Here is a 14,358-nt window from a genome sequence, read left to right on the forward strand (position 1 = left end):
TAGTGAAACCATAACTTTCTAAGAACCAAAAGAGCTCTCTCTTTTGAAGTTGGTTCTTGCTTTTGGTGGTTACTTTGTATCTTCCTTTTAGTTCATAATTATTTAAGCACTTAAGCCTTAAAGTAAAAAGTCATACAAGAAGAAATCTAGCAATTCTGGTACCTTGTTCTTGGTGGTGGATACTTATAGAGAAGTTCAAACTTCTTGTTCTTTCCATCTTCATCAACACCCTAAATCCAAGAGGGTCCAAAGGCTTCAAATGTTATTATTTCTAAACACTATATGGTTGTTGTAAGATCATTCTAACCTCTTTAAAAGGATCCTTGATGGTTTGGATTTGTTCTATACTTGAAAATTACTAGAAATTTTTATAGCTTCCATTATCGATTTTTGTGAAAAACTAACTATATTATGTATCAAAACCCATCAGTGGCATCAGAAACATTTTTTAAATGTTAGAATGATTTTTCATATTATGATATATATATATATATATATATATATATATATATATATATATATATATATATATATATATATATATATATATATTGGAAAACAAGCTTGGATTTCTTTTTGGCTAAAGAAATGTTCATATTTGTTTTCTTTGGTAACTTGTTAATTTTTTATATAACAATTTTTTCATGCATTTTGCTTACCTAAAATTTGTCTTAGAAAAAACAAAGAATTGTTTGTTGATATGTTTGATATGTTTTTTATGTATAAACAAGTCATTAAGATATTTGTGGTTGCTATTTATTCATATGATGATGTAATAGATAATATGTATTATTTCAATTGTTTATTTTTATAAGTAAAAAATTAGTTTTAGATTAGTTGTAATTTATTTTATAAAAATGTAACAAGATGGAGCTTGAGGATCTTATGAAGATATGAAGACATGCAACCTTTTGAAGACCTTGAAGTGTCTCATTAAGTCCTTTAAGAAATAACTTGATATTTATTGTGGTTGTGATGACTCACAATAAATATTACTAGAAAAATGGTTTTTTTATACTTCATCTGTATGCTTGTGATGTTTATTTTTGTTGTTATAAAATATTGTACGAATGAAAATATGTTTTTCATTCTAAAAGTATTTTCACAAAAAATAACATCAAACTTGGGGTTTAGAGTTTTATATAAAAGCTTCCAACATAAGATGTCAAAATTGAGTTTTTGTTAAAAATAGTTAAAAAATTTTAGAACTCTTAAATAGCCAAACTGTTAAAGATATAAAAAGATTTAAAATATTTTTTAAACTTAATCTAAACTCCATAACTTAACAATAAAATGTTGTTTTATTAAAAAAGTTAGAAACCGCTTCCAATTGTTATAACGTCGAATTAAAATGGAATATAAATTTTAACCAGTAAAATTATATATAAAATAAATTCAACTTTATGATTTTTGGAACACTTTAAATGTACCATAGAATATTTTATGCATGAAATATTCATGATACAAAATGCTTTAAAATGCTAGAATAATAAAACATTGATAAAAATCATAATTTTCAAAACTTCAAATCTATGATATCCACTTAAAAATCACTTGGGATTTTTGTGCGATTCTTGTGGATTTTAGGGTCGTCTTATTTATTTGGCTTGTCAAAATTTTGTATTTACTTATAGGATAAAGGTCACATATCCATTTGTGAAATATAACTTACATGTTTTTTAAATGAAAGATTTGATCAATTTCTTATGTGATAAAGGTCACATAAGCATAAGAGTTTTGAGGCATAGATGGGATAAACATACCATTAAAAAGAAAGTAATGTTTTTTTTGGATCCCATAAATCTAAAAATTACATAAGTGTTGTAATTGGTTATCGCAACCTACCGATCAACAAAATCACTTGTGTTTTGGGTCACCGCCTCAAGTTATTTTGGGTTTTTGGGTCACCGCCTCAAGTTATTTTGGGTGATGCGGATCTTATCTTTTCAAAATTTAATTTGAAGGGTAATTAATATTAAAAAAATTATGTCAAATATATTAAAATAAATCTTATTATTTTGTAGATGACTATCCCAATTGTAACCACCTCATCACTCACCATCCGATCCATCATCGAAAAAGAAAAACTAAGCGGACCTAATTTTCTTGATTGGTTTAGAAAACTAAGAATTGTACTTAAGCTTCAGAAAAAAGGACTATGTCCTTGATGAACCTATCCCGGAAGAACTCCTGACCAATGTTGCCAAAGCATTGAAAGATGCTCGGGTGAAACATGTAAATGATTCGACTGAAGTGGCTTGCATCATGCTTGCAACTATGACTCCTGAACTTCAGAAAACTTTTGAGTTTCATGAAGATTTTGAAATTATTTTAAAACTTAGAGTCATGTTTCAAGTTCAGGCTAAGCAAGATAGGTTTGAGACCTCGAATTATTTCATTGGTTTCAAGATGGTTGAGGGATCTTTTGTGAGTGCACATGTGCTCAAAATGAAAGCTTATGTTGAGCAACTTTCCTGCCTCAGATTCCCATTTAGGGATGAGCTAGCGACCGATGTGATCCTAGCATCAATTGCCTAAGTCATTCAACCAATTTGTGATAAACTTCACAATGAATGGGTCAGAGAGGAGCATCAACGAGCTTCATAACATGCTCAAGAATGTCGAGGAAAACATCAAGAAATTTTGGAACAATCAAGTGTTGATGATCCACGAGGGTCAGATCTCCAAGAAGAAAATCGATAATAATATCGACAAGGGGAAAGGAAAAGCTGCCAAGAAAGGCAAGGGAAAAGTAAAGGGTCAAGGGAAGTCTCCTGCTACCAACCCAACTCCTAAGCTCACACATGATGCCGAATCTGATTGCTTTCACTGCAATGAAAGGGGAAACTGGAAACGCAACTGTCCCAAGTACCTGAAGGAACTTAAGAAGAACAAGGCCAACTAGGTTGGCACCTCAGGTGTATATGTGATTGAGTTATATGCATCCCATACTAATTATTGGTTTTTCGATACTAGAAGTGGTACTAACATCCGCAATAATTTGTAGGGACTAAAGAATGTTAGAGAACTTAGATATGGCTATTTGGAGCTCCATGTGGGCAATGACACTTGAGTAGCTATCAAAGCCATAGGACAATATCATCTTTTGCTTCCAAATGGTCTTAATATTATTTTGAACAACTATTGTTATGTACCTAGTATAACTAGGAATATTTCTATACTTCTCGTTTGTATGAACAACGTTTTCATTATAAGTTTGACTTTGATTCTGAAAACATTTATGTGTTTAAGGATAATGTGTTCTATTTTGAGACTAGTCCCAATAATGGAATATATGAAATCGATTTAAATGGTTGATACCAAAAGTATAATTCAATGTACAACTTAAATAATAAAACAAAGTTAAACTCAAATAAAACTTATTTACGACATTTTTGATTTGGGCACATAAACAAAACTCGCATTGCTAAGCTTCTAAAGGATGGAATCTTAGAGTTAACAAGCTCAAAGTCTTTTGATGTATGTGAATCTATGTGGCAGGATGACAAAATCTCCTTTTACCAGTGTTGGTGAAAGAGCTTCAGATGTATTAGGACTCATACATACTGATGTATGTGGACCTTTTAGAATAATGACTAGAAGCAATGAAAGATACTTCATTACATTTACTAATGATATCAGTAGATTTGGATATATGTATCTCATGAAACACAAACTTGAAGAATTCGATGTCTTCAAGGTATTCCAAAATGTAGTACATAATCAACTTGGTAAAAAGATTAAAACCATACGATCAGATCATGGTGGTGAATAACTAAACTATGAGTTTGCTGAAAATCTTAAGAATTGTGGCAAAGTGTCATAACTCACTCCACCGAGAACACCTCAGCATAATGGTATCCCAGAAAGGAGAAATCGTACTTAACTTGATATGGTACAATCGATGATGATTCATACTTTCCTTCCTCATTCATTTTGGGGTTATTCCCTCAAAACTACAACTTGAATTGTATACATTGTCCCAACTAAAAATGTTAGTAAGACTCCTTACAAGTTATGGCATGGAAAAGTTCTATCAATGTCTTACTTAAAGATATGGGGTAGTGAAACATATGTTAAAAGAGAGACTTTCAACATACATAAACCTAGATATCAAAAGTGTATCATTGTGGGATACCCGAAAGAAACAATGGGTTATTACTTCTTCCAAAAGGAAGAGAATCGAGTGTTCATAGCCCGAAAAGCAATGATTCTTGAAACTGACTTTATCTTGCATAAAGCGAGTGGGAGCCGCACTGATCTTGAAGAAATTCAAGAGATAAAACCTTTAGTTAATAATACTAATCAACAAATAATTATTGAATCTAAAATGATCGTTTACATGCCGGAAACCACACCAACTATACGACGCTCCCATAGACCCCGTTAGGAACCTGACAAATTTGGATTTTTCATTCATGAAGAGGATGTTTTTGTGACATCCCCAAAATCACGGCCAGAAAAGACCGGTTTTGTTTATACTTTATTTCAAAATCAGAGTTATCTTTTAATAAAAGGGTTGCGGAATTTGTCCCAAAACAATAATATGATAAAGATTTATCAAAAGCATTTCCATAGAAATGTATTTCATTAAAAGACTCGGGATGTCATGTTCGTACAGATCAAAAGTATAAACAGTACAATATAAGCCTTACTACATTATTTCATATCTACAGGCCTATATCCGTAATCCCTCGTCCAAAACATCACACCTATGCTCATGCGCCACTACCTGTAATGCATAAAACTGAGTGGGTCAGGCTTGGGAGCCTGGTGAGCACATAGGGTTTTCAACCCACAATAAGTTTATTAATTTGATCAATCAACAATAACCCGATTACCCGTTCCCGTTATCCTCACTTTACGTCCCTAAACACCTATCATAAGGGACCTAGCCTAAGGATCATCATCGGGACGGACACTACTGCTAAGGGGATTCCTCAGCAATAAATGTCCTAATAGGCAACCATGTGGGGGATGGAGTACACCGGTGAACACATCGTTCACAACACCTACAGGTTGCGAGCCTGCTAGTGTTCCACTGGACTGTCTAGAAGAGTCCGTGGTCGTCATCTATACTCCGCTAGATGACTGGATCAACAACAACAACATCGAGGCCTCTCATCATTTTATCACACATCACCTATTACATCTACCCATGTTTTACCCCAACATTTTCGTAGATATAAAATACATATACAGTTTAAATCATTGAAAACATGTATAACAACGTTCATCTAGCATAGATAGCAAGTATTCAGATAATATGCACACATAGCACGTAATTTATATAAAATACTTCATATCTATGTGTAAGTTGAAGGTAACTATGCACTCACCGGAAAAGGTGGTGATTCCGAACTCAGACAGCGCTTCGCTTCTTAAAAAGAAATTTTTTCTTCGACGAAACCTAGTATTATTACCACTAGAGTTTAGTTTATTATTCGTCGAGACTAATTAATAGTCTAGCTATTATTATTATTATATAAGCGTCAAAAAAAATACTTATATAACCCATAATAATAGCCCAAGTATTTATTATAAGTTCCTAATAACGTTACTATAATTAAATAAAAGTTATATTAAAAATAGCGTAGGCGTAGCTCACTTACAGCGGGTTTTATAGAAAACCGGGCTTTGCTTGGAGCAGCGTTCCCGAGCCGAAAAGCTCTTCTTCTCGGAGCCTTCGAGCACTCCAGGGCTTCCGCCTCGTGCTAGGGAGGTTCCCTAGGCTTTTCGGGGGATTTCGGGGCTAGAGAGAGGTTCTAGAGAGAGAGAGAGAGAGAGTAAAGAGAAGAAAGAATGGGAAAGGTGTGAAGAAAATGAGGGTGGGAGAGGTGGTATTTATAGGGTGAAATGTGGCTGAACTTGGTGCCACATGTCACCATCTGGTGGCAAGCCTTGGGGAGAAAGCAATGGCCAAGATTGTGCCACATCACCCATTTTCGCACAGCACACTTCCGACTTCTAAAATCCGTAACTTTCACATACGACCTCCGTTTTTGACGTTCTTTATATCCACGCGTAGGTAATAATAAGATCTACAACTTTCATTTTGACACCGTCAGCTAATTCTCGACCGATCTTAAATTTAACAGTACAAGGAGATTATACTGTTAAACGTCTGCGTAAAATTAATAACTTCTACATACAGACTCTGTTTTTGTCTGTCTTTTTACCGTTGATTTCCTATTAATGAGATCTTCAACTCTCATTTATGTTGCATAAGCCAAAAACCGCTCGAACTAAAATTCGAGTTTCAGGCCGTGCACTGCTAAGCCGAATCTTAGAAAAATCATAACTTCTTCATACGAAGTCAGATTTGGGCATTCTTTTTATCGATGTTCTTAGTTTAACATATTCTACGACTTTTGTTTAGATTTCTAAGGCAAAAAAGTCTTCTATCGTAAATTCACTATTTACGTTTCCCGGTGTCGTGCCGGTTTTGTCGTAAAACTTCGGCGGGCCATAACTTCTTCGTTATAGCTCGGATTTCGGCATTCTTTATATGCACGGAAACCTTGAGACATATTCTACAACTTTATGTAGAGATATCGAGATTATCTCACACTTTAATTTTGACGCTCATTTTTATTCTTTATTAATTATATATTTATAATTAAATAATAAACACATAAACACACATAATTCACATAATACTCAAATATTTCATATTTATTACTTCAAAAAGAGTTACAATAGTTGACCTAGACTATTACATTGACAAAAATGCTTAGCCCTGAAAACCCGGGCGTTACAATTCTCACCCCCTTAGGATGATTCCGTCCCGGAATCATGCATCAGCAAACAGATGTGGATAGCGACTCATCATGTCATCCTCTGTTTCTCAAGTGAGATTCGGCCCATTCGAATGTTTCCATCGGACTAGCACCAAGTCGACCATCTTGCGTCGTAACTTCTTAGTCTTACGGTCAATAATTGCCTCAGGCTCTTCGATCAGCCTTTTATTCTCATCCATCCTTAATTCCGAGATTGGAATTATGTCGGGAACATCTCCCATGAATTTCCTCAAATAACACACATGGAAGGTGTTATGAATACCATTGAGTTCTTCGGGCAATTCCAGCTTGTAAGCTTGGTTCCCAATCCTCTGAAGAACTTTGAATGGTCCAATAAACCTTGGACTCAACTTTCCTCGTTTCCCAAATCGTATAAGTCCCTTCCACGGTGAGACTTTAAGTAAAACGGAATCCCCAACTTCGAAGGTTATCGGTCGTCTTTTCTTGTCGGCATAGCTCTTCTGACGATCCTGAGCTGCTAACATTCTTTCCCTAATCACCTTCAATTTCTCAGCAGTCTCATGGACTATCTCGGGGCCCATAAACTGCTTCTCTCCGGCTTCAAGCCAACAAGACGGCGTACGACACTTCTGCCCATACAAGGCTTGATAAGGAGCCATCTTGATGCTTGAGTGAAAACTATTGTTGTAGGAAAATTCTACCAGAGGTAAGTGCTCGTCCCAATTCCCTTGGAATTCGAGGGTACATGCTCTCAGCATATCTTCCAACGTATGAATCGTTCTTTCACTCTGACCATCAGTTTGCGGATGGTAAGCAGTACTCAAACACAACTTTGTACCCAACTCCTCTTGTAGACTCCTCCAAAACCTTGACGTGAAACGACTATCACGATCTGACACAATCGTAAGAGGGACACCGTGAAGTCTTACAATTTCCTTCACGTAAGCATTTGCGAGCTTATCCATAGACCACTTCTCGTTGGCGGCTATGAAGTGTGCACTCTTGGTGAAACGATCCACGACTACCCAAATCATGTCGTGACCATTCTTCGTTCTGGGCAGTTTAGTCACAAAATCCATGGTGATGTCTTCCCATTTACCCATGGGTACAGGTAAGGGTTCTAAACTCCCATACGGTTTTTGATGTTGTGCCTTAACCCTCGCACATGTTACGCACTCAGCCACATACTTCGCAACATCGAGCTTCATCGTCGGCCACCAGTAGTAGGGTTTTAGGTCCCTATACATTTTAGTGCTACCGGGATGAATCGAGTACATGGTCTTGTGTGCTTCTTCCATTAGAAGATCTCTTATTCCTCCCGTCTTAGGTACCCAAATTCGATCTTGGAATACCTTCAGTCCTCGACTGTTCGTACCGAACACTAACGTTTTTCCCAAACGTTCTTCCTTTCGGTCATTCTTTTCTAAGGCTTCTTCTTGAGCTTTCCTGATACTTTCCACAATCGTCGAGACGACTTCAATTCTTAACGCTCTTGGCCTTCTTCTTTCAAGATTGACTTTCCGACTGAGAGCATCAGCAACAATATTTGCTTTACCTGGGTGGTAAAGTATCTCACAGTCGTAGTCCTTGAGAAGTTCTAGCCAGCGTCGTTGCCTCATGTTCAACTCCTTCTGATTAAAGAGATACTGGAGACTCTTATGATCAGTGAAGAGCTTGCACTTCGTGCCGTAGAGGTAATGCCTCCATATCTTTAAGGCGAATACTACCGCTGCCAACTCCAGATCATGAGTGGGGTAGTTCTTTTCGTGCTCTTTCAATTGTCGAGATGCGTATGCTATCACCTTTTCTCTTTGGGTCAGAACACAACCTAACCCGACTCCAGATGCATCACTATAAACTGCGAAATCTTCGACTCCATCGGGTAGAGAAAGTATCGGCGCTTCACATAACTTCTTCTTTAGCTTCTCGAACGCCTCATCATGTTTCTCACTCCATGTATACGTAGCTCCTTTATGGGTCAAAGCTGTTAATGGAGCAGCTATCAAAGAAAAGCCTTGGATAAATCGTCGGTAATATCCGGCTAATCCTAGAAAGCTTCGAATCTCCGTGGGATTATTCGGACGTTCCCACTTCATTACAGCTTCGATCTTGGCAGGGTCAACCATTATTCCTTCTTGGTTAACAACATGACCCAAGAATTGGACTTCCCGTATCCAAAAGTCGCATTTGGAGAACTTTGCAAAAAGCTTCTCCTTCTTTAACACCTCCAACACTTCTCGTAGATGCTTGCCATGCTCCTCCTGGCTTTTCGAGTAAATGAGAATGTCGTCGATGAACACTATCACAGATTTATCGAGGAATGGTTTACAAACCCTATTCATCAAATCCATGAATGCTGCGGGAGCATTGGTTAGTCCGAACGACATAACCAAGAACTCGTAGTGTCCATATCTTGTTCTGAATGCAGTCTTCTCAATATCCTGCTCTCTCACCTTCAGCTGATGATATCCTGACCTAAGATCGATCTTTGAGAAGTAGCTCGAACCTTGCAGCTGATCGAATAGATCATCAATCCTCGGTAATGGATACTTGTTCTTCACCGTTGCCTTATTCAACTCTCGGTAGTCTATGCACATCCTCATGCTTCCGTCCTTCTTCTTCACGAATAACACCGGAGCTCCCCAGGGTGATGAACTAGGTCGAATGAAACCGCTATCCAACAGCTCCTGAAGTTGTGTCATGAGCTCCTTCATCTCCTTCGGTGCTAATCGGTAAGGTGCCTTTGCTATCGGTGTTGTTCCTGGTAATAAGTCTATACGAAATTCTACTTGCCTATCAGGTGGTAATCCAGGAAGATCTTCGGGAAAGACTTCCGGATAATCGCACACAACCGGTATGTTCTGCACCTCTTTCTTTTCTTTCTTAGCATCGATTACGAATGCCAAGTACGATGCACATCCCTTGGACAAACATTTCCTAGCTTTCATCAAGGATATGATTCCAGAACTCACTCTGCGTTTGTCCCCGTACACCATAAATGATTCCTTTCCGGGTGGGTTTATCCTAACTATCTTCTTTCGGCATAATATCTCGGCATCGTTGGCGCTAAGCCAATCCATACCCAAAACGATGTCGAAACCGTTTAACTCTATGGGTAATAGTTCCTCCTGGAATTCGTTTCCGTTTAGGTCAATGACGATGTTCCTAATACGATTACTAACAGGTACGAATTTGCCACTGGCAACTTCTACAATTAGGGCGTTATCAAGTTTTTCTACAGGTAATGCTAATTTCGCACTAAATTTATGCGACACAAAGGAGTAGTTGGCTCCGGAATCAAACAGTATATTTGCAGGCAAACCATTTACAAGAAAGGTACCTGAAGCGACGTCTGCTGCCTCCTTTGCAGCCTCGAGCGTCATCTGGAAGGCTCTCGCCTTCGGCTTTGGTGGTATGTTGGGTCTTCCTGCCTCCTTCTTCTTCGGGCAGTCCTTCAAAATGTGCCCTTCTTCATTACACCCATAACAGGCCTTCTGGTTAAGAGTGCATTCGTTGGCATAGTGCCCAGGCTTTCCGCATTTGTAACAAGTGACCCCTCCATCACACTTCCCAGAGTGCTTCTTCTTGCACTTGTCACACCACTTTGCTTCTGATCCTCCTCCTCTCGAACTAGACTTCGAGAATCTACCTTTCTTACCGGACCTCGAGGATCCGTCAAATTTCCGTTTCTCTCCCACTTCCGCTCTCTCCAGACCCTTTTCTCGTATCTGGGTCTCCACATTCTTAGCAGCCCAGATGGCAGCTTTTAGAGTGGTAGTTTGCTTGACCATTGGACCGAAGTCCGCTGGTAATCCGAGGGCAAATTTGTTAACCTTGGAGAGTTCAGTTGGGACGAGGTGAGGAACAAGCTTCATTTTCTCAGTAAAGCTTGCAGCGTATTCAGTAACGCTCATTCTTCCCTTCTTCAGATTCTGGAATTCGTTGCTGATCTCCAGAAGATCCTGCTCAGAGCAGTATTGCATCTTCAACTGTACCAGAAAATCCTCCCACGACATTTTGCTTGCTTCACCTTTGGGCATTGAATCAGCTAATAGCTTCCACCAGCTTAGTACTCCAGATTTCAATAGAGGAACTGCAAGAGCAGTCTTCTGCCTATTGTTACACTCGCAACTCTCAAACATTGTCTCCATCTCAGAGATCCAGTTCATGACTTCCACCGGCGTCGGGCTTCCGGATAGACTCGGTGGCTTGGATGCCATGAAATCCTTGTATTTGCATCCACGTCCATCATTTCCTCCATCCTGGTGGTTTTGCCTAACTATCGGTGGGTTGGCTTGACCAATAGTCCCACTGTAGTTTCCTTCTTCAGTCTGCCCTTCGTTCAACTCAGGCTGTTCGAGCTGAATAGTCGCTTCCTCTCGATTTTGCTGGAGCAAACGCCTGGTTTCCTCCATTTGACGATCCAACATTGCCTGGATCATCGCTTGCACTCCGGCCATCGTTATTGGTCCGGCAGCGGCTTCCACAACTGGTATTTGCTCGATCACGGGGGGTTGGTGTCCGTTCCCATTTGCGTTTACGTTTCCGCTACGGGTCCTTACCATCTTGATCTATATACCGAATAAGGTGGATTTAGATCTTTATTTAGGAGAGACGTTTTAAATCGTCCTTATCACTCCGAAACGTTTACATGCTAGTTCTAATATCGTAGTCGTACGTTTAGAATCCTAAACACATAAGGTTCCAGATCCGGTCGGCAACAGACCATAGATCCCGAACAAAATAACAGCATATCATGCATAAAACATTTAGCACATAAAAGCATTTTAGGCACAATTCCTAAAATAAGCTAGTGCTCACACCTCACAATCATCGCTTAGCATTCTAAGTTTAAGTCTAGAAATCCTACAAATTCCTAGTTCGCTTAAACTAATGCTCTGATACCAACTGTGACATCCCCAAAATCACGGCCAGAAAAGACCGGTTTTGTTTATACTTTATTTCAAAATCAGAGTTATCTTTTAATAAAAGGGTTGCGGAATTTGTCCCAAAACAATAATATGATAAAGATTTATCAAAAGCATTTCCATAGAAATGTATTTCATTAAAAGACTCGGGATGTCATGTTCGTACAGATCAAAAGTATAAACAGTACAATATAAGCCTTACTACATTATTTCATATCTACAGGCCTATATCCGTAATCCCTCGTCCAAAACATCACACCTATGCTCATGCGCCACTACCTGTAATGCATAAAACTGAGTGGGTCAGGCTTGGGAGCCTGGTGAGCACATAGGGTTTTCAACCCACAATAAGTTTATTAATTTGATCAATCAACAATAACCCGATTACCCATTCCCGTTATCCTCACTTTACGTCCCTAAACACCTATCATAAGGGACCTAGCCTAAGGATCATCATCGGGACGGACACTACTACTAAGGGGATTCCTTAGCAATAAATGTCCTAATAGGCAACCATGTGGGGGATGGAGTACACCGGTGAACACATCGTTCACAACACCTACAGGTTGCGAGCCTGCTAGTGTTCCACTGGACTGTCTAGAAGAGTCCGTGGTCGTCATCTATACTCCGCTAGATGACTGGATCAACAACAACAACATCGAGGCCTCTCATCATTTTATCACACATCACCTATTACATCTACCCATGTTTTACCCCAACATTTTCGTAGATATAAAATACATATACAGTTTAAATCATTGAAAACATGTATAACAACGTTCATCTAGCATAGATAGCAAGTATTCAGATAATATGCACACATAGCACGTAATTTATATAAAATACTTCATATCTATGTGTAAGTTGAAGGTAACTATGCACTCACCGGAAAAGGTGGTGATTCCGAACTCAGACAGCGCTTCGCTTCTTAAAAAGAATTTTTTTCTTCGACGAAACCTAGTATTATTACCACTAGAGTTTAGTTTATTATTCGTCGAGACTAATTAATAGTCTAACTATTATTATTATTATATAAGCGTCAAAAAAAATACTTATATAACCCATAATAATAGCCCAAGTATTTATTATAAGTTCCTAATAACGTTACTATAATTAAATAAAAGTTATATTAAAAATAGCGTAGGCGTAACTCACTTACAGCGGGTTTTATAGAAAACCGGGCTTTGCTTGGAGCAGCGTTCCCAAGCCGAAAAGCTCTTCTTCTCGGAGCCTTCGAGCACTCCGGGGCTTCCGCCTCGTGCTAGGGAGGTTCCCTAGGCTTTTCGGGGGATTTCGGGGCTAGAGAGAGGTTCTAGAGAGAGAGAGAGAGAGAGAGTAAAGAGAAGAAAGAATGGGAAAGGTGTGAAGAAAATGAGGGTGGGAGAGGTGGTATTTATAGGGTGAAATGTGGCTGAACTTGGTGCCACATGTCACCATCTGGTGGCAAGCCTTGGGGAGAAAGCAATGGCCAAGATTGTGCCACATCACCCATTTTCGCACAGCACACTTCCGACTTCTAAAATCCGTAACTTTCACATACGACCTCCGTTTTTGACGTTCTTTATATCCACGCGTAGGTAATAATAAGATCTACAACTTTCATTTTGACACCGTCAGCTAATTCTCGACCGATCTTAAATTTAACAGTACAAGGAGATTATACTGTTAAACGTCTGCGTAAAATTAATAACTTCTACATACGGACTCTGTTTTTGTCTGTCTTTTTACCGTTGATTTCCTATTAATGAGATCTTCAACTCTCATTTATGTTGCATAAGCCAAAAACCGCTCGAACTAAAATTCGAGTTTCAGGCCGTGCACTGCTAAGCCGAATCTTAGAAAAATCATAACTTCTTCATACGAAGTCAGATTTGGGCATTCTTTTTATCGATGTTCTTAGTTTAACATATTCTACTACTTTTGTTTAGATTTCTAAGGCTAAAAAGTCTTCTATCGTAAATTCACTATTTACGTTTCCCGGTGTCGTGCCGGTTTTGTCGTAAAACTTCGGCGGGCCATAACTTCTTCGTTATAGCTCGGATTTCGGCATTCTTTATATGCACGGAAACCTTGAGACATATTCTACAACTTTATGTAGAGATATCGAGATTATCTCACACTTTAATTTTGACGCTCATTTTTATTCTTTATTAATTATACATTTATAATTAAATAATAAACACATAAACACACATAATTCACATAATACTCAAATATTTCATATTTATTACTTCAAAAAGAGTTACAATAGTTGACCTAGACTATTACATTGACAAAAATGCTTAGCCCTGAAAACCCGGGCGTTACAGTTTTCTTGATGGATCAATGTTCTCCCATAAATTACCAGGGTACTACTGCAGACCAGTGTTTGACAAATGGATTGAAGCCATGAGAGCTAAAATTCAGTCCATGAATAACAATCAAGTATGGTACTTGGTTGAGTTACCTCCTAATAGCAAGGCTGTTGGAAGTAAGTAGATCTTTAAGAAGAAGATCGACATGGATGGATATGTACAAACATTCAAAGCACGACTTTTATCAAAAGGGTATACTCAAATTCAAGGCGTTAACTACGAATATACTTTCTTGCTAATTGCTAAGATGAAATCTATTAGGCTTATTATGGTCATAGTTGCATATTATGACTACGAGATATGGAAAATGGATGT

General features: G+C 38.2%; 1 protein-coding gene across 1 annotated transcript; it reads left to right on the top strand.

Annotated features, from left to right (window-relative positions):
- The first annotated feature begins 2,569 nt into the window (after positions 1–2,569).
- On the top strand, positions 2,570–2,905 carry LOC145030440 (uncharacterized). Its single transcript, XM_078978805.1, has one exon. It carries the CDS (start codon positions 2,570–2,572, stop codon positions 2,903–2,905), a length of 336 nt encoding a protein of 111 aa, XP_078834931.1.
- The last annotated feature ends 11,453 nt before the right edge of the window (positions 2,906–14,358 follow it).

The sequence above is a fragment of the Lactuca saligna genome, chromosome 2 (assembly GCF_052625555.1).
Source record: "Lactuca saligna cultivar CGN05327 chromosome 2, ASM5262555v1, whole genome shotgun sequence".
NCBI lineage: Eukaryota > Viridiplantae > Streptophyta > Magnoliopsida > Asterales > Asteraceae > Lactuca > Lactuca saligna.